This window comes from Hyperolius riggenbachi, chromosome 4 (genome assembly GCF_040937935.1).
Source record: "Hyperolius riggenbachi isolate aHypRig1 chromosome 4, aHypRig1.pri, whole genome shotgun sequence".
Classification (NCBI taxonomy): domain Eukaryota; kingdom Metazoa; phylum Chordata; class Amphibia; order Anura; family Hyperoliidae; genus Hyperolius; species Hyperolius riggenbachi.
The window spans coordinates 184,919,615-184,944,192 of record NC_090649.1 but is presented as its reverse complement, the minus strand read 5'-3'; the positions used below and the strand labels follow the sequence as shown (position 1 = coordinate 184,944,192).

Sequence of the window (24,578 nt, the reverse complement as noted above, 5' to 3'; positions counted from 1 at the left end):
AAAAGCTCTTGTAGTGTGAATAAGCCCTAAACATGTCTAGAATCGCTCTGAAAATCTGCTTAAAAAACCTCTATCATTTCACGGATCTGCTAGAGGTTTTTGGTGTGCACTGGGCCTTAGAGTGGTTAAAAGCGAGATGTAGATCTAAAGCAATGCCCCTTTAATACAGTAATGCTGAGAGTACAGCATGAGTTTTTTGGCAGATTGCTCAACAGATCATTTCCAACAGGTCCGATCTGATTTCAATAGTTTTTTTCTGAACGATTTTCTTGTCGAAGTGAATGGAAATCGGTCGGAAAAAACGACCAGTAAACCTGCCCCAAAAAAACCTCATGTATTCCCAGCTTAAAGGGGCACTATAGCGAAAAATTTTAAAAAATTTAATATATGTGCAAACATATACAAATAAGAAGTACATTTGTTCCCAGAGTAAAATGAGCCATAAATTACTTTTTCTCCAATGCTGCTGTCACTTACAGTAGGTAGTAGAAACCTGACAGAAGCGACAGGTTTTGGACTAGTCCATCTCATAGGGGATTCTCAGGGATTTATTTATTTTCAAATGCACTTCGTGAATGGCAGTTGCTCTGTCCAACTGCCAAAAAAAACTGTGCAGCAATCATGGAAGCTCGCCAGCATCATTGTTTAAATCCTTTTTATGGAATATCTTCATAAAGGAAAAAAGCCTTGCTTAGAATCCCCTATGAAGAGATGGACTAGTCCGAAACCTGTCACTTCTGTCAGATTTCTACTACCTACTGTAAGTGACAGCAACATAGGAGAAAAGTAATTTATGGCTCATTTTACTCTGGAAAAACGTACTTGTCTATGCACATATTTTAAATTTTACGATTTTTCGCTATAGTGCCCCTTTAATGCTGTCAACACAGAAGTGTTAGATCACCACCATAACAAACAGCTTGATACTGAGACCTACTCCACAGTTGGGAAGACTCCTGCCATTTAGCGAAAAGCTCTTTGTGAATTGCCATGTTCTTCAGTAAATTACTGCATGTGTGAAAATGTTATCGAATTTGAGGGGGAAAAAAAAAAAAGTCTAAAATACCAAATCCAGTAGTTACATAGCCAATTTTTTCTTCTATTTTATAGCGAACTGCCCTTGGTGAATTAAAGCCACTGTTTTAACTGAAAACCGTGTTGTTGCCCTATCCCATAGATAGATTTTACACTTTGTACACGTCATATTTATTCACACAGCAAAATGAAGCCACATTTATTTTACAGATTTCAGTTTATGCAACATCCCATCTAAGCCTAACATTACTACATACTTAGGCTAGAAGAATATTTATAGCCACCTCATGGGTTTTGTTCCTATTGAGATTACAGTGAACATTTCAGGGTAAAAACGGTTAAGAATTTGAACTGCTTTAGAGGAGACACTTGAACATTTATTAAAATACAGTAATGAGCGAGCATCTATTCTGGAATACATGTAAGGCACATAGTCCCTTTAATAAAACTGTACAACCATCAAGTACTAGTGAAATAGTGATGCTGAAATGACAACCAACCAATAACTTTTCACAAAATGGTATGCAGTTAATGCCAAAAATGACATTTGGAGCAATGCTTATATAGTGGATATCAAATTCAAGCTGCCAATTTTCACATTATAAATCATATACCATGGCTAAATGTTTCAATAGCCTCCTTTGGAGGTACCTCATGCTTTATAGTACAAGCCTTTAAAATAAAGTATTTATTTATGAGATATTGCAGATCTGACAGCAGCAAGAGCCTGATAAAAAAATGTTTGTATGAAGAAACATGAGAAATGAAAAAGAAGAAGACAAGATATGCTTGAAAAGTATGTGCTGAAAAGAGGTTTATTTCTTGGGTTTCTGTCCAGTTATGTACCTTGGCCCTGAGTAGGTGTGGCCAACATCAGCAGAACCAAAACCAAGTTTTCAATTGTGACACTTAATATAACTGGAGAAAATGGTTTAGTACAAAAAGAATCATACCAGCTTTTATCAGCCATTATATCCTGTGAACTGAATCAAGCACTTAAAATCTTAAAACTGGTCAACTGTATTCATCCTACGGAACTGAAGTTTATTTTAATGACAAACTTCCCGCTGCTGGATCTGCTGACAGCTGAGGAGTTCGGGATCCATCATATTTCCCCCATAGGAAACTAGGCGGATAATGAAAAATGGAAGATCAAAGTTTATTTTTTCTTTTTTTTTCTTTTTACTACCTGCATACAAAAACATATTGCACATCAAACAACCAAAACAAAAATAAAAATACCATACTAAGGACTAACATATGCAGATTTATACAGGAGAAACATTCTGGAAATTGATCTTTTCATCAGTAGTTAGGATTATGTCTGTGGACATGACTACGTTCACTTTAGTGTTTATAGCAATGTTTGATTTTTAAATACTGTACAGTTTAATAAATAAACCAAACAAAGCCCCAATGAAGAACAGTCACTGCCAATAGCTGCAGATGAGTATTTGTCTGTTCCAGTGGTCTGCAGTTTCCTCCATACAGCTTTTTTTTAAAAAAGAAAAAAAAGAAAAAAAATCACATGTATTAAAACGACCAGTTTCCAGACCTAACCAATGGAGAAGTTACAGTTCAGTGCAAAATACTTTTAGACTGCATTTTTCTAGTTTTCCTCAGGTGAAGAAGTGGTTGCATATTAAAAATGTAACAAAAGCAGCTAATGCTTTCAGAACGTAATATTATGCAGGATCTCCCCAATTCAATGCTATATTTGAAAAACAAAACATTTCCTATAGCCAGCACTTTTTACTTTTTTTTTTTCTTTAATGTTTCGTATACTATCTCAAGGCACATCTGATGATGTATTTAGAACACAGTAGGTATCAACTTATGTTTAACATGTGTATCAGGATCCCTCCCCTTTCTTTATTCCAAATGGAGGAACTGAAAGTGTGGTGTAAAGACTGGCGATCCTTAATCTATCTTTGGCAAGCTTGTACAAGCACTATTGTAAAATGTAATGTATAGGAACTGTAAACTAGAAAACTCCATTTAGGACACCCCATTCAGTATGGCTTCTTGGGTGCTTCCATCTTTTCTTTCTGGGGCTGATGTCTGAGACTTTGAAGCACCATCAGAGGACCCTCGAGGCCCATTTGTGACCTTTTCTGCAGAACCAAGCTCTTCAATAGCTTCCTTTACCTGAAAAATGGAATAATCACAAGCAACAGTTAACACAAAGTAATCTCTGAAAAGTAAAAAAAAAAAAGTGTACCTGAGATAACTGGACAAGTTTTATACATACCTGGGACTTCCTCCAGCCCCCTCCACGCAGATGCTCTCTCACAGACATCCAAAGCCTCCTGCATCCTCCAGTAGAAGCTCCGTTATCTTTGGCAAGTCGGCACAGGTTCCGTCCAACAGCGCTCCCCACGTGCAGTACACAATGACTGGCAGAGACAACTGAGCTTCTACCGGTGGATGCAGGAGGCTTTGGATGGCTGCGAGGGAACAATCTGCATGGAGGGGGCTGGAAGAAGTCCCAGGCATGTATAAAACTTATGTCCGGTCTCAGGTTTCCTTTAATATTAATCCATTGCAGCTAGAAGGAATTTGGAGGGAAAAAAAAAACAAAAAACACACATTTAGAGAACAAGGGGGAAAACAAATGCCACTCTAGATTACACAAGTACCTTGTAGTCTATAGCTTTCCACTTGCCAACCTAGTTATAAAATTGCTCCGTCTGTTAACCATGCCTACTGGGTATCCTCTGTGCCCACCAGGGTGGTAAAGCAGCACACCAGGAACACGTCCAAACTAAATCTGCCTGCAAGAAAACATTTTGTCCTCCACAATGAGCATATCCCTAGACGGTGGCACCTGTCTAGGTAACAAGAACGCGGCTGATGCAGGAGAATTCATCATCTTCAAGTTGCCCATGTGAAAGGGGCCATATATATAGATATAGGAAAGGTTTGTGTTGCTAAAACCAGAATAATTAATGTAAGATTGGGTGCCCTGAATAATTAAACTCTTCTACAGTATATGTATTGGTGCCTCTTACTAGATTGCCATACAGATTTACAAATAGCAATGTAAAATATATCAAGTTCCTCTTTAAAAATCAGCATACTATGCAGCCTTACCACCTCAGATGCACAAGCTATCATATATACTAACTGAAGGTTGTAAGTACGCACAGGATCACCTATGGCCAGTGGCTTAGTACTGGTAGCAGCTTAGTGTGGGCGCTGGCTTAGTGCTGCCGTTATGGTGTGCACGCACAGCAGCTTAGAGTGGATGCCACAGCTTAGTGCAGCAGATGTGGTGTGCATGCTCAATTCTTTTCTGAATAAGGGGTTTCCTGGTTGCCCAAGCTCCAGCAACTCACATATTTAAAAGGTGAAGTTCCAAGTTCAGAAATGCAGCCAAGCTACCTACAATCACACCACCTCCAACCACTGGCACTCTCCTTGCCCAGGCAAGGGCCTCCCGACTCCGTATTTACATCAGAGCCTGGCTTCTGTACTGGTGTTGGACCCCATTGTGGCTCAATAACCGTTAACAATAAAAGCCAGCATATTTTGAAAAGTCTGCCTTCCCCGCCGCCAAGCGCATCATGCGCAAGCGTACTGCGCATAATGTGCTTGACGGTGAGGAAGAGGACCTGTTGCCAGGGGCCAACTGTCAGTCAGGCAAAAACAAAACTAAGCCGCGGCAGGGGACCGAACGACAATCGAGGAGCTGCAAGGGAACAGGACCGCTGCTTGGGGAAGCACCAGGTAAGAAACTTTTCTCCAACAGTTAAGGTTCACTTTAAGCACGGACATTCCCTTTAAAAGACCACTTTAAATCTGACCGACTGTGAAGACATTTTAATTATGAGTTGTGAACAAGGTACATCAATCAGGATGTAGTTTTTAGTAGGAAGTCATTTTCCTGGTACGGTACAAAATGTTTATGCTGCATTTTTTTTCTTCTACATTAACAAAGTAAAAAGAAAACAAACCTCTATAACCATCGCAAAGCTTTGTGTCTTTCCAAAGTTTGCATTTAAACAAAAACAAACACCCTCTGTAGAACCCCACATTTCCTCTTACCTTCTCTTTTTTGCCTTTTGCCAGTGCTTCTTTAGGGAGGTTTCTCTGCCGGCTCTGAGATTCAGCCCTGGAGATATAGTCTGCCACAGTAACTGTACAAGGATATAGTTTACAGTAAGTCACAGACCAGTTAAGTGACAGCCTTTGCCCAATAGACACGGACAAATAATTCAAACAGTGCATAAATTGTGCTAAAAGAAGCAACGCTACAACTGCTTACAAAGAAGTGCAGGTTATTTTTGAATACACAATATATTCAGTAGTTTTGACCAAATGTATTCACATTTATTAGTACTGATCGTTATATCAGAGAACACATGGCAGACCAAACTGGAATACAAAGGAAAGACAGGAAACTCAACAGCATTTAGTAGTTAGATCTCTGGTAACTTTACTAAAGGCTTGGCTTTTCACTCATATGTTAAACTATCCATGGGCACATCACTGAAAGATACCCGACAGAAGAGCAAATCAAATCCATGCATATTAGTTACCAGATATTCCACCCTTAGTTACCTGGCTGTCTATCTTCTGCCTGACCCCTGAAGCGACGCCTGCGGCTACGATTGCGTCGCTGGGGTTTTTGTTCACTATCATCTGCAACAGTAAAGTGCATCAAAAAAAAAAAACTTTACTATTCTGTGACAAGATGTATTAAACCTATGTCAAACATTTCCCATACTAAAAAAACTAATATAGAAGAGTAAGGGCTCATTTCCAAAAGGGGTGGTTTCATCAGTTTCCCCCCTTCTGAATCAGAAGGGAATACAGAGCCTACTGAAAATCAAGATTCAGTACAATTCAGGGCTGTGGAGTTGGCGCAATTTCTGGGTACCTGGAGTCGGGGGGGGGGGGGGGGGGACTGATTAGCCTGAAGGGGGCTGGAGGAAGCCCCAGGTGTGTATAAAACTAATTTCATCTGTCTCAGGTTTACTTTAAATTACACAGTACTACTATACTATACTCTACATATGCACTCCCCACAGAGCTGCAGGGAATCCACTGAGAATGTTGTGCACACTGAACACAGAGGTGTTGTCTGTCACTCATAAACCTGGTTCAGATTGTGCATGAAGAATGTGTAAGAGGAAGAATCCCCTCATTCTCATGCAGAGTACCAGCACATCACTCCTACATGTACCCACAGTTACATTGCCTAGGGCCTGAGATGTTCTTTGTTCCTGTTTGTACCTTCTACGAGTACTCTTACCAAGGACTAGTTTTAGTCTATGACTAAAAATATTAGAGGCAGAAGATCTGCCGGATATCCAGGTAACTGGTATTGCTTAAAAGGGAATATAGCAGCCTCCATATCCCTCTCACTTCAGTTGTCTTAAAATTCCTAAGCGTTGGCAGTTAAGAGACGAATTTCATGTTACATACTTTCAATCAACAAGATTGTCATATGCAAATTAGAGGAGTCTGTGGAATCCGAACATGAGGAGACGGAGGATTTTTGTACAGACTCCACAGCCCTGGTACAATTCATGGGCATGGAAGGGAAAACAAAAAAAAAAAAAACAAAAAAAAAAAAAATAGTCACGCTGGCTGAAGTGGAAACGAGCCCTAACACTCCAGAGTACAAACTTGTCCTTAAGATAATCTCAATATAGATGCACAGCAATGCGTATTTTCAGAACTGGTCATATGTGCGTATTAAAGTACCTATACAGAATATTCACAAATGCTTTCAGCAGCGTCAAAATTCATAAAATGCATAGTTTATAGTAAAACCTGAAAGTATCAGAAGCGACTCCATGTCAATTGCATTAGGTGTGCCAGAAAACAGCAATGTAAATGCTGCATACACAGAAGAGACAGTGAATATTAAAATAATTCCACACCTTACTGGATAATAAATTATTTTGAGCTCAAACATTTTTTGGAGTCTAGCTCGCATTAATTTGTAACGGGACACTGAAGAAAGGAAAAAAAAAAAAAAACTTGATATAATTGTATGTGTAGTACAGATAATTAATAGAACATTAGTAGCAAAGAAAAGCCATTTTTATTCTCTTTGCTTATTTTATTTTACCGTATTTTTCGGACCATAAGATGCTCCGGACCATAAGACGCACCCAGGTTTAGGGGATAAAAACAAAGTAGAAAAAAAAAAATACTAAACCTGGTGCATTCGTGGTGCAGGGGAGTCTTGCGGATCTTCTCTCCCAATTATTATGTCCCCTTTTGACATGTAGTGTCCCCTTGAGTCCTCCTCTGACCCAGTGTCCTCCTCTGACCCAGTGTCCTCCTCTGACCCAGTGTCCTCCTCTGACCCAGTGTCCTCCTCTGACCCAGTGTCCTCCTCTGACCCAGTGTCCTCCTCTGACCCAGTGTCCTCCTCTGACCCAGTGTCCTCCTCTGACCCAGTGTCCTCCTCTGACCCAGTGTCCTCCTCTGACCCAGTGTCCTCCTCTGACCCAGTGTCCTCCTCTGACCCAGTGTCCTCCTCTGACCCAGTGTCCTCCTCTGACCCAGTGTCCTCCTCTGACCCAGTGTCCTCCTCTGACCCAGTGTCCTCCTCTGACCCAGTGTCCTCCTCTGACCCAGTGTCCTCCTCTGACCCAGTGTCCTCCTCTGACCCAGTGTCCTCCTCTGACCCAGTGTCCTCCTCTGACCCAGTGTCCTCCTCTGACCCAGTGTCCTCCTCTGACCCAGTGTCCTCCTCCCTCCTCTATCCCCCTCTGACGCTATGTCCACCTCGGTTCATCTCTGACCCTGTGTCCACCTTTGTTCCCCTATGACCCCGTGTCCTCATCTGTACCTGTGTCCACTTCTGTCCCTATGTTCACCTCTGACCCCATGTCCTCCCTCGTCATACCATAAATACGTGGACCTAATGTCCCCCCCCTTTCCAGGCACCGCAATCCTCCTCGGTTCTCCAGCCATGTGGCAGTACTATGGTCCCCCAGCGCGTGTTCTCTACCGTGTCCCGCCGCACGGTTGTCTGTGAGGTATGAGACTTCCTACAGCCTCGCTCTTTGCGGTAATCAGACACTGGTTCGGGCTCCTGCTTCGCTGCTGCCGCCGGATGTCTCTGTGGTTCCTGGCAGCTGACAAGGGGAACGAGCACCGGGAGGAAGATCTTTGCATCCGCATGGCTTCAGTGTTCGTGGGTAACTACAGTAACCCAAGTTGCTGCGCTCTTACTGGATGCTGGGACTCAAAGGCGGGACCATGGCTCTTGCAATGAGGCCAATCACTGCGCTCTCTGCTACTTTGAGAGTGCAGTGATTGGTCTCATTGACAGCACGTGGTCCCACCTTCGAGTCCCGCCATCCAGTAAGAACAGAGTAAATTAGGTTACTATAGTTCTAGTTACCCACAGCGCGTTGAAGCCGTGCAATGGCACATGGCGCAGAACGAGCGGTGGGGTAAAGAGGACGACAAAATGCAATAAATCTCAGTACTGTCACATGGCTGGACAGCGGAGGATTGCTGCGAACTGGAAAGGGGGACACATGAGGACGCGTATGTTCCGAATTTGGACATGGGCTGGTCCAAATTTGTTGTATTCGGACCATAAGACGCACTGACTTTTCCCCCCAATTTTTGGGGAGAAAAAGTGAGTCTTATAGTCCCAAAAATACGGTAAGTTATATAGCTTTTTTTATAACAGTGCATCATTCTCTAATATTTGCAGTTTACAGACTACACTGTATTTTAAACTATGAAACAGAACAGAGCTAATGATCCTTTTAACTTTCCAGCAGCAAACCCTTAAAACAAGATGCCAGAGAAAGGTTGAGATAAGTGCTTCAGAAAACAGTATTGTAGCCAACCAGAGAGCTCAGTGAAGCCATTTTGCAAAGATGAAGTTTAACTCTTACTTGAATTGTAAATATGAGACTTACATCTGTGCTACTAATGTTCTATTTCTTAGCTGTACTACACCTACAAATCACCATCTCATAAGCTTATATTCACTCCACATACCCTTTAACGTCCTTAGCGGTAACCGGTACCTGACTCGTGGCGACAGCCGCAAGGTCTATGCAGAGAATAGCACGCAGGGGGCGTTACAACTCACCTCCCCCGGATCCAGACACCGGCAGCCATTCTTCTTCCTGTCCTCTGAAACTCTGGATCCCTCTGGTGAGATCACAGTCTGAAGTCATGATGACCACTGGCGATCTAACTATAAGGGGTACAGCACCACCCAGAGGATGGAGGGAGAACTGCAGCACTGGATTCCAGGGAGTTGAGTGCAGGGGTTGCTGCACGCTTTCTGGTGGCATGATTGTTTTTGCGATTTTAGGTTCTAAAAGCATGCCAAAAAAATTGAACCGATTTTAGACCCTAAAATTTGCAAATAATCACACCACCCTGGAGGTTAATTTGGTGACAGAGAAATCCAAGAGCTGGATACAAATGGCTCAATTCCTAAACTGGTACCCGGAGAAATCAGTAAGGTCACATTTGAACAGCCTTCAGCTGTCTATCTACAATTTTCCTGATGGGTCATAGATTGGACAGACTGACACCTGAATTCTATTCTCTTTTACAGCCAGGTGTGTCTCAAACATTAAATGGACTATACGCGAGAGACTTCTAGGCAGCAAGGAATGTGGTATTAGCAGCACTTGAGAATTTAAACTCTGCTCTATATTAAACATGATCAAATGAACTACAGTGACATTAAAGCCCAACTCTAGGCATACGTACACATTACCCATTCCTGTGCATGCAAATTTACTAACACCGAATTTAAATGATTCTAAGTTCAGGCGGGAATAGCCAAACCAAATTGGATCCACTCTTTTTTATTACAGGTCTTCTTTAAACGGTGTCATGCCAAATATAAACAGTTCACGTGTCAACATCCATACAATAATTCAGTTCAGGATACACATCTCGCCAATATTAAAGAGAAAACGAGGTGGTGCGGTGGGAGGTGGGGGATAGATGGGACACAGACAGGTTCTCTGCCTCATGACATGCCCCTGTGTATCCCCCCCCCCCCTCCCCCATGCCGCTCTCTGCATTGCAAACACCCCCCCCCCCCCCCCCGCAATTATCGACAAAATTTGTTGTTATTTCAGAGGGTAATGGGAGATTTATTCCCTGCTCAAAATGCCTACTGGGGCTCTCGCCCCCTTAAGGCAAAATCAACGTGCTGCAGGCGAACAAAGTAGCGGAGAGCAGCGGGGATGGCGGCCACCTGATCCGCCCGGATCAGGTCGCCTACATTGTTTTTTTATAAGCCCACCTCAGGCTCTCTTTAAATCTGAAATATTTTAATCTTTGATAAGTAGCCCATGCTTGGGAGTCTTTAACCTATTTTGGTTCCTGGACGTAGAAACTACGTCCAGGAACCATGCGCGCTACCAGTGAATCTGGCTATGGTGCCCGATCACTGATTGCTCTCCCCCGCTGAAAAAGAGACAGCTTCTCTCGGAAGCTGTGCTTTTTCTGGCTGTTCCCTCCCCGATGAGTCACTCTAAGCGTGTGTTACGCTTAGAGTGACGACATGTAAACAAACTCATGGCCGCCATCTTGTGGCCAAAAAGTAATACTACAACAAAGTAAAAAAATATAAAAATTAACACACATTTACATTATAAATCTATTGTTTACCTCCCACCCTCCCAAAACTACCCAAATAAAATGTTTACTATAAAAAAAAAACAAAAAAAAAACAATACAAAAAAAACCCGTAAATATTTACCTAAGGGTCTAAACTTTTTAAATATCAATGTAAAGATAAAATATTTCTATATTTTTTTTATTTAAAACTTGTAAATAGTGATAGATGCAAAATGGAAAAAATGCACCTTTATTTCCCAAAAAATATTGTCGCCATACATTGTGATAGGGACATAATTTTAATGGTGTAATAACCGGCATGTATGGAGGCATGTATTATTTTAAAACTATAATGGCTGAAAACTGAGAAATAATGAATTTTTCCATTTTTTTTCTTATTCTTCCTGTTAAAATGCATTTACAGTAAAGTGGCTCTTAGCAAAATGTACCCCCCAAAGAAAGCCTAATTGGTGGCGGAAAAAACAAGATATAGATCAGTTCATTGTGATAAGTAGTGATAAAGTTATAGGCTAATGAATGGGAGGTGAACATTTCTCACGTGAAAACGACGGAACGAGAATGGGTTAAAAAAAAAAAAAAAACCTTGACATTTTCAGGTCTCTGGTTTATTTTACTTACCTGGGGCTTCTTCCAGCCCCATAAGCATGGATGCGTCCCTCGCCGCCCTCTGTTTAGAGGCAATCATTTCCGGAAACTGGCTCAGCCATGTCGGTCTGGGTCTACTGCACATGCGCGGGAGGTCTGTGCATGCGCAGAAGACCCAGGCTGGACCCGACTAAGCCACCTACCAGGGATGATTGCGGACAAACGGAGGACAGCGAGGGACGCAGCCCACTTATGGGACTGGAGGAAGCCCCAGGTAAGTATCAAATCTTTACATTTGCAGGTCTCTGGTACACTTTAAGCTGTTAATTGAGGGGATTTTGCTACACTAGGCTCCAGAATAAGAATATAACCATAAACATTTTGATGTTAAAGGGAACCCAAGGTGGCATGAAAATAATAAACATACTGCCTGCTCCACACATGGAGTAGGCTGATTTAGGCGGGGGAGCGAGCTGACGGAGGCGGGGAGGGGCATACCTAATACTGGTATGGGCGTAATGAAGGTGTGCCTATCCAGCATAAGCTAGTGACAATCAGATTGTCGATAGATTTGAGGGGGGACAGCAGAGCTCAGGGGGGGGACTGACTGCGGCATCAGAAGGACACAGAGGCATATCATTCGGCAGAGAACATGTCTCTGCGTCCTATAAGGTATATACAATCCGCCTCGTGTAGACTTTAAACAGGTCATGCCTGCAATGTAACAGTTTACATGTAAATATAAAATACTCAACCATTTAGGATGCACACCTCCACAATGCATCTAAAGGGCAAAACACTGCATTTCTAAAAGGGAGATACAAAGTTGTTTAAACATTTGTGTTAACCTATACTCATCACAGCAGAAAAACATACCCAGGCCGTTTTCATTTACAGAGGCATTATCAGATTCTGTCATCCCATCCATCAAAGAGGCATCTTCATCAGTCCTCCTCCTGCGAGATCGCCTCCGGCGGTTAGTGCTGTGGTGAGATTCACTTGCGTCAGTATCTGCTGTCTGGTCTGATTCTGTATTGTCAAGTAGGCTGTATGGGTTACTGTCCGGATCCTTCAGCACTGAGAACAAAAAAAGGCCAAGCTAAGGTTAGCCTTCTGTGATAAACACAAAAACCATCAGCAAAATCAAGAGAGAAAACTTGCTTAGCACATTGATATGAATCTCAAAGTAACAGAAGCATTCTGGAGGAAAAAAAAAAGTCAAGATGCTCACCTATGGAGAGGGAAGGCTTTGGACCACATAGAGCATTCCCAGTCCTCTGTCTCTTGATCCAGCACAGAACCCCCCCCCCCCCCAGTTGAAGCTAATCGATCAACTGGTTGAATACACCTTAGGAGATTTTTGGAAAGTTTCAAAAAAGCACTCCTCCAAGTGCTTAAAAAGACTGGTGGTATGTACTACACACAGTTCCAAAAACTCTCAAGGACTGCCAGAGAGGGCAAATCTGAACAACGTACAGCAGGGGAAAGAGGACATCGAGAGAAGACCGGGAAGTATTCATGAGGTCCAGAGCTTTCCCTCTCCATAGGCAAGTATCCAACTTTTCTATCAAGACGCTTCACATTTACCATCAGCCCTGATTTTTATGACCATTTCCATACTGATTTAGTACCCGTGAAGGCAATTTTTTTTTCTATGACTGCACCCTGCACTCTTTGTACAGACAAAAGAATGGTTTCATTAGGTCTTTAACCACTTTATCCACCACTACAGTATATCTGCGTCTTCTGTGAGATCTAAGCCACAAGGACATAGATAAGTCTTGTAGCTGAAGTACAGCTGTGCACGATTGGACTTGCTGCAGCACTAACTGGTGAAATGGAAAAATATGTTCCCTGAGCCCATAAGATTGATTTTTACCATTAGAAATTACTTTTATTTTCTCAGTTTATAGTGAAAAATACCCACTGTAGCATTATTTCAGAATCAAATACCCCCACCATGAATTGTGACAGGAACAGAATCTAAGTTTTGTGATTAACAGTAGACATAGCCAAACAAAATTTGTGTGTTTTATCTACAGTTGCCCTTTTGATTTTTAAACTGGAATTGGCAAAACGGATTTTTTTTCTTCTATATATTTTTCCTCCTTTTCCCATTAAAATACATGAAAAAAAATTCTGCAAGGGAAAAATGCCATACAATGAAAGCCTAGTTTGTCTTAAAAAAAAAAAAAAAAAAAATTCATTTGGGTGTCATAAATAGGGATAAAGTTACTACTGATCAAATAGGGACATACAGTAGCTAAAAAGTAAAAAAACTGCTCTGGTCCATAAGGGGGAACAAGGTCTACATGTGAAGTGGTTCAAAATGGAAATCCCCAAATTTGATTCTTCAGGAGAACGGCTCATATGAACAGCACACACTTATCACAAAGAGGCAGGACAGGCGACTAATCTGCTATGTCGGCTCCCAAACCGGACCACAGAAAGGAGGCAAGAAAAGATGCAGTGTTAAATTCCTCCATCCAGAGATCACAGAAGGAGAGTAAGAGTTAGGGCCTGTTTCCACTACACAAAGATTAGATGCAGAAAAACTGACTCCAATGAATGCCTATGGGAAAATCTGCATCAGAAAAATAGAGTTTAGTGGAAACAGGCCCATAGGCATTCATTAGAGTCAGTTTTTCTGCATCCAATTTGCGGGTAGTGCATGCAGATTTGCATAGACAATACAAGTGGATGGGCCAGTTTCCACTTGTCAGGATTTCTGAGCAGAAAAAAAAATCTGCACGGTAGACGCCACAGAATTCGCATACCGCTATGCGATTCGCATACGATGTATTTAATAGGAAATTCGCATGCATTTTTGTATGCAAATTTTACTGCGAATTCGCGGGCGTTTTCGCATAAAATCAATGTAAAAGCACACAGGCACTGACATGGTTAAATACGCATACTTACTAACATATGCGAAACCGCACACGAATTTGCGGTAAAATTCGCATACGCGTGCGAATTTGTTTTGCGTATTGCGCGACTAATTTGCACCGCACAAGTGGAAACAGGCCCTCAGAGAGCTCAGCAACAATTTCTCAAAGGCAATATGAGAAATTACTGCAACTCATCTAACTCCTAATACATTGTGTGGTTTCCAATGAAGGGGGACCGTGAAACCGTTTTACTGCTGCTTGTGGTCACACTGGGGAGATGATCACACACACACACACAGACACAGACAGTGAATGTTCCGCTTTGTTGAGTAAAAGCAATTCCTACATGCCAAATTGATATACTGCAATAATTAAGGGCAAAAATCATAACCACTTGTTTGCCTTGCTTCTTTTCTAAATAAAACAGTTGTACAGCATACCCAACAAAAACATGCCTGCTAAAAAAAAGCTTTAAATATTTGTTGAAGAGAAAATAACTACAGGAAAAACGTTACCAGAGCTAATAGACGATTTGCCACCTCTAGATCCACCGCGACCACGACCCACAGATCCGCTTCGACCCCTGCCACCAGGGCGCCTCCGGCTGTCTCTCTGCTGGCGGCTTTCTCGGTCATCCTCACCAGCAAGTGACCAGTCACTTAATTCATCTTTCCTTTCTGATTCAGTCTCGGAAGGATTGGACAACTCAGAGTTTGTACCTTTCAAAGAAAAAAAAAAAATCAAAAAAAAAGAAAAAAAAAAAAAAGGTAGATCTATGGTTGGAGTTCATGGCAGAAAAGGATAAAAAAAAATAATTTGTATTCGCTCCACTAACCAATCAACTTTTTTGTCAAATTTATTATAAAATGGATGAGAAATGCTAATATATTACGATACTGGGAGTTAGCAAGGCCTTTGGTCACAAACGCCAAATGAAAATCACAAAGTATTTTTTGTGTGTAAGGAACAGGCAAAGGTGAAACAGGGTAAATATAGCCTGGGCATCCAGAAACAACCCTCAAATAACTCCTATATTAAAACATAAGAGTTGTATAAGCATGTAATGCATGCTGTCAGCTTAATTTAGTTTTAAAGAGTACCTGAAGTGATTTTTAGCCCATCGTCTGTTCTCTCCTTGAAGTTTGACCTGTGCCCATGCCTTCTGCCACACTACTGCCACCCATAGTCCCCTTCCCCTAGTCTCTGCTGTACCCACTTTGTGGTTTCCTTGGTGGGTAACCCAAAAGGTGTGGCATCAGCTGCAATGGGGACGCCTAGCGCGTGCCCATTGCCTGCTAAAGTTATGCCCCCTCCATGTCTCTGTCAAGTAGGCTCCTGTCTCTGCACTTTGAGGACAGTGTCCCTGTTCAGAGCATGTCTGTGTGCAATGGAGCTGGTCACGTGGTCGGTACAGCACAAGGACAAACTGAGCATGCTCAGACATGTTGCCCTCTCATGCACAGCTCTAAACAAGAGTGCATGCTGCTGTGCCCTAGAAGTAGTTCCGGGGTCACAACCATCCTTGTCAAAGGTCACTTTAAAAAAAAAAAAAAAAATAGGGAAGAGAGGGGAAAAAAAAGGGAAGATCGCTTTAGGAAGAAGTGAAAACTATGCTGATAGGGCAAGGGGACCAGGAGGACCTACCATAACCAGATGTGTAGTTTGGACCCCTACGGCCCCGACCCCTTCCACTATAAGATCGACTTCCACGGACAGATGAGGCAGTGCTTTCATCCGTTGCATAACCCTTCTCTTTTTCTGTTCCTCGGTTTGAAGATGGTCGGAAACCCATGCCAATTTGACGAAGCTGCTCGTCAATCTGAAGTCTTTCCAGTCTTAGTTGCTCTACCTCCTGCAAATTGAAATAGGCAGAAATGTATAGATTGCAATATCTTGCTATCATTTTGTAATTCTTAAAGGGATAAATAAGGACACTAACTCACTTTAAGGTATGCAATGTGATATTCTAAAAGAACTTGGACATTCCCAATGCTCTCCTTTGTGCCTACAAACACAAATGGAACCATGCCCTGCAGAAATAAAAAAAAGTGGATTATAAACATTTCTCAGCACAAATCTAGTTCTGATGCAGAAGCTACAAAATGAGAATGCCGATTGTTGGCATGCAAAAAAAAATTTACAAACTCACATCTTCACGTGGTAACTTTGTTTCATTGTCTCCTTCAATCCTCACCCGTACAACTCCAGATTTATCCACTATCTCTTGAATAACTTTACCATTTTTGCCAATGACCTTTCCTGAAAGAGAACACAGATTTGTAAATCCACTCATGCAGTAAAGACCCAATCGCTCACCATTTCCAACAGCAAAACATTACATTTTTTTTTAGGCACTGGAACACATTTCACGTAGTATCGGAGGAAAATAGGGCCGGGGGGGGGGGGGGGGGGCGTGAGAGTACCCCAGCTCCAAAAGCCGCTTTAAAAGTTTCCAATCCCGCAATTGCGGCATTCCGATGGCGGAGGAACAGATGGGGATGGAGGCGAACAATAAAAGAAAGAAATTGGCGCCGAAACTGCAGAGAATACCGGAGATGTTTACAGGCAGACAAGCAGGCAAAGATGGCGCCGGCTCCAGCACACAGACAGCCCAGCTCCCACAACGCTCCGGAGGCTCTGACAAGCTGACACCCGATTCACTCCCGCCTCTCTTCGCAGCATCAGGAGACTCCTCACCCGACATACACAGAATCCCGCAGCCCGGCTAAATCAAGACTCGCATCACAGGAGGAACAGGTAGGCAGTGACACCATTCCACCTCCTCGCATGCCTGAAGCCATCTTAGCCCAATCTCTCTCAGCTCAAGGAGGGGGGGGACCTGGAATCCTTTCCTGCCACAGAACAATGCCTGACCCAAGCTTACATGAAGGATTTGATTCTAACTTTAAAGATGTCAATCTCCGCTGAGATTGCTGCAGCCACTAACCACCTGCAAAACTTTGTAAGCCTTTTAGGAGACAGGATCTCCTCTGTAGAAAGCAGCGTGGCCCTACTGACCTCAGTGCACAATAGAACAGTGGACTGCACATAACAGACGCAAAGTGACATAGCCTGGTTAAAAATGAAAGCAGCAGATCCAGGAATCGGATAGGAATCGCAGATCCAATATAAAAATTAAGGGGGATAAACGAAGGGATTCAACAACATCAATTCAAACAGTATGTTCAAAAGCATATACATACAGCACTCCCACAACTCTCAGGGCTAGAATTGGCCATTGAACGCATTCACAGGCTTCCCAAGCCTTCCTTCCTCCCAGACAACATCCCCAGAAATGTGATACGCACATTTCTCTTCTATCCCACTAAAGAGACTCTCCTTCAATATCTCAAACATGGATCATTCCCAGAACCATATAAAGGCATCACCTTATACTCCGATCTTTCTCAAGCTACTCTAGCAAAAAGGAAAACCCTACTACCAGTCACAAAAGGCCTAAGAGAGCACAACATTCCCTATCGCTGGGGGTTCCCCACCAAACTACTCATTCACAAAGCGGGCGCCCTCTACACCATATCTAATCTGACCGATGGCACCAAATTACTTTCCTCCTCGAGTGTGAAAATTACAGATCTTGCTCCCAAACCTAGGAATTCCACTACATCTTCCAATATCCAGCGAGATTGGAACCTAGTGTCATGAAGGTGTACACGGCCCACTACCAGATGCTTTGGCCCTATCCGTTGATAAGCACTTCCCCTATAAGAGGAAAATCTCACCTTTACCCCCATTTTGGAGCCATGTTTGGCAGCTGTTTCACAGTTCACCTACTAACATTACCCCCACCTAATCGGTTTATGCGAATTTGTATTCTGCTCCTTGCAATTCTAATTTACTTAGATCTGCTCCTTACCTTTCCCCCTCACTTCCCTCTACACTGGAGCTCTCATACAGATCCATGTCTCTGCCAATCCCTTTTGAGAATAGTTGGGGAGAATAAGAACTTTCACCCTCTTTTATAAATGCTGATTTTTAGCTCAATTAATGCTAAAGGTTTGAATATTCCGGTCAAAAGACACTCCTTATGGAAGGAAGCACTACGTCTACATTCTGATGTCCTATTTGTCCAGGAAACACTTCCAAGAAGGGAAAGCCCCAAGATGCCATAACAGCAATTATCCTCAAGTAATATGTAATAATCCAAAAAAAGAAATGTGGAGTACTAATGGCCTTCCACAAAGATCTGGACGTTAAAATCTCCATTCTGGAAAAAAGACTAAGCCGATATATCCTAATCCACTGCACCATTAATGACTCCCCTTACACCTTACTCAACCTATATGCTCCGAACCAAGGTCAGTTGAAATTCCTTAGAAGACTTCTTACCAAAGTAGCAGATTCCAAGCCCCCTGGCCTAATAGGAGGAGACTTCAACACCATTTATAACCACAAAATGGACTGTTCCAACAAACAAGGGAAATCTACAACCTTCGCTTCCCTACTGGTAAAACTAGACCTCTACGACCCCTGGAGAGCCACCTATGGCAACAAAAAAAGACTATACCTTTTTTTCCCACATGCATGGATCCTACTCCAGGATAGAGACTTTTTTCTAACGGACATACACTTATTAAAAATGTTGGCTTCAGAAACTTTTTGTAGTATCACATGGTCAGACCATGCCCCGATCTCTATCACCATAGACCAATCCCTGACAAGAAATGCAAGGCCCCCCTGGAGACTCAACATCTCTTTACTGACATCCGGAAAAAATAGGAAATATATTGTAGAACATTTTGATGAATATTTCAAGCTGAATACAGGGAGGGTAAGTTGGAGAGGCTACAGTCTGGTTAGCGCACAAAGCAGTACTAAGAGGCTTCCTAATCAAATTAGGTTCGCAAACAAAAAAAAAATCCAAACAAGCAGAAATTAACAATTTATCAGCTATCCAAGCTTTGGGGCTGGCACATCAAAAATCTTCCAACCCAAAACGGCACCAGATCTGTCAAAAGCTGAGAAATGCATTGACTGTGGAATATGACTTCCGATTAGCTAAACTCAAACTTCCCCACTATGAAAGCAACGAGGCCAGCCTATTTCTTGCCAAGATAATTCAAAACAGACAATCTAAAGCGGGGGAAAAAAAAAAAAACTCACTCACACTGTCTCAAACAAATCCTAAGGGCTCTTTCACATTAGGGCAGATTTTGTGCGTTTCAACACAAGGGGTAAAGTTTGCGTTACCCAAGGTAAAATGAAAGTCCATAGACTTTCATTTTAGCCAGGGCTGTGGAGTCGGGCAATTTTGGGTGCCTGGAGTCGGAGTCGGGAAAAAATGCACCGACTCCGACTCCTAATGAATTTGTAACTAATTAAAATAGAAAATATGATAAAATGTTCTATTTCTCAGATAATAGTCATTAAAAATAATGTATATATACAGTATATATACAGTAATAGCTGTGCTTAGTCCACAAAAATGAAATAAACCAATCAAAATTAGTTACTTGTGCTGCTTCAATAAAGCAGTCCCCTTATTTTTAAGGTCAGATATACATATCTGATTGTGACTGTATATATGATGTGTACACAGGAATCTCTTATATATACTAAATAACATCTATGCTGTAAGAATAAAGCCTGATGTGTAGCTATGTGGTCAACGAGATGGAAATAATTCTGCATTGATGCTGATTTATGCAAATGTATGCACTCCCTTTGCTGATGAAATAAAATAATTTGATATGTTATTAAAATTTGGTTTGGCGACTACAAATTAAAGGGTAACTGAGACGGATGAAAAGTAAAGTTTTATACATACCTGGGGCTTCCTCCAGCCCCCTTCAGGCTAATCAGTCCCTCACTGTCCTCCACCACCCGGATCTTCTGCTATGAGTCCTGGTAATTCAGCCAGTCAGCGCTGTCCGGCCGCATGCCGCTCCCACAGCCAGGAACATTCTGCACCTGCGCAATAGTGCTGCACAGGTGTAGTACGCTCACGGCGGAGTGTGTTCATGCGCACTACGCTTGACTGACTCAAGTACCTGGACTCATAGCAGAAGATCCAGGTGGTGGAGGAGGACAACGAGGGACTGATTATCCTGAAGGCGGCTGGAGGAAGCCCCAGGTATGTATAAAACTTATTTAATCTGTCTCAGGTTTACTTTGTTACACAGTAGTACTATACTCTACATATGCACTCCCCACAGAGCTGCAGGGAATCCACTGAGAATGCTGTGCACATTGAACACAGGTGTTGTCTGTTTACAATCTCCTCATTCCCCTGCAGAGTACCTGCACATCATTCTTACATGCACCCACACTTGATAGATGTTCTTTGTTCCGGTTGTACCTTTTACAAGTACTCTTACCAAGGACTAGTTTTAGTCTAAAGGGAATAAATATAGTAGTCTACATATCCTTCTCACTTCAGTTGTCTTGTAAGATTCCTAAGCGTTGGCAGTTAAGAGACGAATTTCATGTTACATACTTTTAATCAACAAAACTGTAATATGCAAATTAGAGGAGTCGGAGTCGTGGAGTCGGTGGAATCCTAAATTGAGGAGTCGGAGGATTTTTGGACCGACTCCACAGCCCTGATTTTAGCTTTCACATATAACAGCCTTTTTGTGCGTTGCGTTACACTGCACCCAGGCGCAGTTTTTCGGCCGACGCTAGCTTTATGCGTTACAATGTTAGTCAATGTAAAACGAGGAACAATGTAGAAAGTTGAAAACTAAAAGAAAAAAAAAATTTCCTGCGTTTTCCTATGTGCTGTAACGCATTGAAACGCATTAAAAACACTCACTGCAGTGCAATGCATGCTTTGAGCGTCCTCCAACGCAAGCTCTGATGTGAAAGAGCCCTTATCAAACCCTCAATAGCTGATGCCTTCAGTGACTACTACCATGCTCTTTACAATCTTAATGAATCATCCACCCCCCAACCCACCCAATCTCTGATTAACAACTTCTTATCTAAACTTAATTTACCAACTATCTCGGAAGATCAAAAATCCACAACGCAGAAATCACAGTCTCAGAAGTCCTAAACACCACCCTAAAATTCAAACCCAATAAAGCCCCTGGGCCCGATGGCTTGCCAAATGAATATTACAAGTAATTTGCTCCAATATTCTCTCCCAAATTGGCCTCAACTCTTTCATTTCAACAGGCCAAATTCCCACAGAATATACAAAAGCTATTATAACAGTGATCCCCAAACAAGGGAAAGACCAGACCAGCCCCTCCAACTTCCGACCCATCTCACTTTTGAACTGCGATTTGAAATTGTATGCAAAAATACTAGCTAACAGGCTATTTAATGTTTTACCTTGCATCACTGCATTAGATCAAGTAGGTTTTACCAAGGGCCGCCAAGCCGCTGATGGGACCAGGAGATTCATTAACATACTTCACTCTGTGGGCTCGGGTCAGAGGCCTTCTCGGTTTCTAGCTTTGGACGCGGAGAAGGCCTTTGATAGAGTCCACTGGGGATTCCTGAGTGAGGTCTTGGGCAAATTTGGAATCCTAGGTCATTTCCATCAAGCGGTTATGGCCCTTTATAAAACTCCAGCAGCTTCAGTTCTGGCTTCCTCTTAAACAATTCCCTATATCAAACGGCATTAGAAAGGGCTGTCCCCTATCCCCCCTAATTTTCATTCTAATTATGGAAGCCCTGGCAGAAGCCATTCGCTCTAACCCCAACATTAAAGGGGTTACAATTGGAACACGATCCCCAAAGATAAGCCTCTTTGCAGACGATGTGCTACTAACTGTCACAGACCCTCATCTCTGTCCAACACATCTCAGACACCCTAACAGAATTTTCTAAGGTTTCACTATATAAAGTTAATGAATCTAAATCGTCCCCATTAGGTATTAACATATACAAAACACTGAAGGATAAAATCTCTTAAAAATTCCCCTTCACATGGGCCAAAAACATTATTTCCTATTTGGGCATACAAATCCCATCTTCCACCCACAAACTTTACAAGGCCAACTTCCCACCTTTACTAAAAAAGATCCAAGAGGAGTTGACTAACTCCCTTTGAATTCTCAATCTCTGGGAAAATAGCAGCCTATAAAATGGCAATATTCCCAAAGATTTTAGATCACTTCAGACCCTACCCATTGCTATTCCTCCTTGAATTTAAACAAAGTAATAAACCAATTTTTATGGGAAAAAAAAAAAAAAAAAACAGGTTATCTTTTCAAACCCTGACAGCTAGCCCATTAGAAGGTGGTTTCGGACTACCTAACCCCCTACAATATTATCATGCTTCCATACTAGACATGTCTTAATTCTGGTGGCGGAATGCTCCTGGAAAATGTTGGGTTTATCTAGAAAAATCCCTTATCAAAGGAGATCTCTCAGATTTACTCTACATTAATTGGTCAGACCTTACCTCCCACATAGACCCTCATCCTACCATCCACCCGACTCTCACATCGTGGGTCTATCTAAAAAAAACACTCATTCAAAAACCAAACGATGGCTAACACCCACCTCCCGCTTTCTGCGATAAACCTAGTCATCCCCAACATAAACTTAAATAAGTGGTTCAGTTTGGGAATTTCAGAGCTAGACGACATATGGTCTGCTACGCAACTCAAACCCTTTGAATTTCTAAAGTGGAAATACAAACTCCCAAATAGGGAATACTGCACATATTTACAACTTAAGCATTTTCTGAGCTCCTTTAACCCCACCCCCATCTCTATTCCTCAAGTAATATGGGACTTCATATCTAAACCAAAATCCACCCCTAAGGGAGGCATAACTTTTTGGTATAACCTTATCAATAACTCCCACCCCCCACTTTTTCTAAACCTCTTAAAATTCTCCAAATGTGCCACCCATAGTGAGACCTCCAAGAAGAGCTTATATAAAATGGTACCTCACTCCCCAAATCTTAGCTACGTTTTCCCTCCAACAATCCCCAACTTGCTGGAGAGGTCGTCATCACACGGGTACAATACTACACATTCTATGGGAATGCCCCAAGATAACCCCATATTGGTCTTTTATCTTTAAAATCATCTCTGCAATAACTAAAACACACATTTCTCCTCCTTTGCTGGCCCTCTTCCTCTTAAATATAGACCAATTCCCCCCTCAACAGAAACTAGGGATCACCCACTTGACATGTGCGGCCAGACATCTTCTGGTGTCAAACTGGAACCAGATTGATGCTCCTTCTATATCTTCGGCATTTAACTTAGCTGATCATAACCTCAAAATGGAGTACTTGATAAAAGTCCCGTAACAATCAAAACACATGGCAGCATGACTGGTCTTTTGACTAGTATACCTTATCAGTAAGCACTTAATTTAGTTTAATCTCACCCAACACTCTGAGACCTTACCTCCAGTGTAGACTCCTCCCCCCTAGTCCGTACCCCACCCACCCTCTTGTCCTGCCTTCTGAACTAGCAGATCCCAGTTTTGGGGCAAATCCAGATCTACCTGTTTATATACAGGCTTGAGATTCAGATCCCTACCCCCTCCTCGCTACAATTTATCCTCATATGATATCCACCATCCTCTAAAACCCAATCAGTAAAGCTTGCCTACGCCATCTAGACAAGAATGAAAGAATTATAATCTTACTTCAAAAAAATTAACTCTTGTCTAACACTTCAGTTTTTTTTTTAATTTTTTTATGCTCCCTGGATATTAACCAAGCAAGGTTCATCGTTGAATTAGACGGTTGTTACTTGTGTTGTCGTTTCATCTCATTTGAATGCTATACAAAATGCTCCACTGATTTTTGAGGTTTATCTCTATTAAAATGAATAAAAAAAATGACAAAAAAAGAAAGTGGAAAATATTCTTACCAACAAGATTTCTGGGCACCTGAATGAAATCCTCAACAAACTCCAAGTAACTTCGCGCTTTTTTGACTGCTTCTGCACTCTATTGGAAAGTAAGCAAGTTTAAGATTACATTTGTATACTTGCAACCTTCTGAGAGATCTGTTAAAATAAATCTGCTGCTTCTTGTACATAATTTACAAAATGATCTACTCTATACACACACACTGTATAATAAATTCTTAAAAACTAGAGCTAGAATACTGTAAAAAAAAAATGGGGGTGGAACCCCCCACATAATACCCAATCCAAGGGGCTAGGTTGATCAGGCTGTGTCACTTACCACTGCTCTGGCATCTTTTTTTGAAGAGAGAAAAAAATGGCTGCAAACCTGAAAGTCCTTCTGAGGTCACTGCAGCGTCTCAGCTCTCTGCTCATCAGTGCACAGAGAGGCAGGAAAGGGGCATACCTAACGCCAAAGAGTGCAAGAGTGCAATTCCTGTAAAAGACGCCTATTAGGCTATTGACTAGCTGCTGTTGTGAGATTTCGAAGGGGGGCAGCTGAGAGAAGGGGGGCAGACAGTGGCACTAAGTGGACACTGGAGGCATGTCTTAGAGAAAGGAGCATGCCTCTGCATCCTATTTCACACTGCCTTAATTGTAACTGCTAGTTATCAGGTATTTGTACAAG

The 24,578-nt window shown here is 42.1% G+C and overlaps 1 protein-coding gene across 3 annotated transcripts in view; it reads right to left on the bottom strand.

Moving 5' to 3' along the window:
* Window positions 1-1,832: 1,832 nt before the first annotated feature.
* FXR1 (FMR1 autosomal homolog 1) overlaps window positions 1,833-24,578 on the bottom strand; it is a 103,996-nt gene continuing 81,250 nt past the window's right edge. For 2 of the 3 annotated variants that reach the window (XM_068281078.1, XM_068281079.1), the window contains 9 exons: window positions 23,912-23,990; window positions 16,255-16,364; window positions 16,049-16,135; window positions 15,750-15,957; window positions 14,621-14,824; window positions 12,091-12,291; window positions 5,599-5,679; window positions 5,083-5,174; window positions 1,833-3,183 (listed from right to left, as the gene is read on the bottom strand). In XM_068281078.1, coding sequence (XP_068137179.1) covers window positions 3,034-3,183; window positions 5,083-5,174; window positions 5,599-5,679; window positions 12,091-12,291; window positions 14,621-14,824; window positions 15,750-15,957; window positions 16,049-16,135; window positions 16,255-16,364; window positions 23,912-23,990 — 1,212 coding nt within the window. In that variant the 3' untranslated portion in view covers window positions 1,833-3,033. The remainder of the gene's footprint in view (window positions 3,184-5,082; window positions 5,175-5,598; window positions 5,680-12,090; window positions 12,292-14,620; window positions 14,825-15,749; window positions 15,958-16,048; window positions 16,136-16,254; window positions 16,365-23,911; window positions 23,991-24,578) is intronic. The other variant, XM_068281080.1, reaches the window with a different exon arrangement.